Consider the following 1,263-nt stretch of genomic DNA (forward strand, 5'->3'; position numbering starts at 1 on the left):
TGTGGCACGTCATTCAAGCTGGGAAAGTGGCACAGCCCAGTCCCGGGTCTTTGGTGCTGGTGATGGCCAGCGGGGAGGAGAACTGGGCTACTCACCAACATGGGAGCCAGGACAGAGCAAATGCACCATCAATTCACCACTCACCCTTCGCTGTGTCCCCAGTCGCTGCGTACACACAAGTGGCGATGGACAGGGTCCGGTGCATAGCCTTCATGGCAGCTGCATTCTCCTAAAAGAGAAGAGGGAAAGATGAGACCTCTCTGTCCCAGAGGCACGTCAGTGACTGCGGCGTCAGGCCCTCCTCCCCTGCTGCCCATCTCTGCTTGTTCATGGCCAATTCCTGGTCCCTGCCGTGGATCTGGAGCACTCTGGACTCTTCTGAAACCTCCGGGAGATGCAGAGGAGGAGATGAGCAGACGTGGAAAGCTGCAAGAAACCTGTAGCTCTTCTGGAGGGTGTTACATGATGTAGCACCCACAGTAGCTGGGGATAGGATTTCATGGTGCAAAAGGTCTGTCCTTAACCTGTGTTCCTGTGCAGCCCTGCAGCTCTCCAGCCTCAGCAGACCTCTGCCCAATGGCCTCCAAGAACACCTCACGTTCCCCATAGAGACGTGCCCGCATGGATCTAGCCCCTGCCCTGGTCCTGCCGAGCCCTGCCTGCACCCTTGGCAGAGGGGCTGCTCTGAGGCCAGTGGTTCATTCCTCAGCAGGGATCATGACCTCGCTTGAGGAGAGCCACCGTCCACCTCCATGCACCTCCCAGGTTGGGGGGATACTCCCGACCCATCCTGGTCACGTCCGCTTCCCACCTCTGCTCCCAACACCTCGCATGGCGATGGGACGGCAGAGTCTCCTGCAGCCCAAACTCCCACAGGAGGATGCAGAAGCCCCCGACCTCCATCCTCCGCAGGCAGTGCCCACGCTGTGCCCCTGTCCCACGGCTAAGGGGCTCTTGGCCCCACTCCTCTCCCCACTCCCCTGCGCTCTCTGGGTGCTGGCTCACACTGTTACACCCTTTTGACAGCAGGAGAAGACATTTCCCGCACCAGAAACCCAACCGTGCTTGGCCCAAATTGATTCTGTGTTTGGTAGAAATACATAACCCGGAGCAAGAAACAGCAAATCAAAAGATTAATTGGATTTGCACATGGAGTTTCTGTTACGAGCTCCTGCTGATGGTTTTTTTTCCCCCCCCTTCCCCTCCTCTCCCCACCGTGCCTGATGGCACGGCAGGCTGAGCTGTACAAACCGGACAATGTGG

General features: G+C 58.0%; 1 protein-coding gene across 1 annotated transcript in view; it reads right to left on the bottom strand.

Annotated features, from left to right (window-relative positions):
* The window catches only part of ASTN2 (astrotactin 2), a 308,249-nt gene that overhangs the window by 203,775 nt on the left and 103,211 nt on the right, over nucleotides 1–1,263 (bottom strand). Inside the window, 1 exon segment of the mRNA XM_009319305.1 lies at nucleotides 145–229. Within this exon segment, the coding sequence (XP_009317580.1) occupies nucleotides 145–229 (85 nt within the window).

Source organism: Pygoscelis adeliae, unplaced genomic scaffold, assembly GCF_000699105.1.
Source record: "Pygoscelis adeliae isolate BGI_AS28 unplaced genomic scaffold, ASM69910v1 Scaffold270, whole genome shotgun sequence".
Lineage (NCBI taxonomy): Eukaryota > Metazoa > Chordata > Aves > Sphenisciformes > Spheniscidae > Pygoscelis > Pygoscelis adeliae.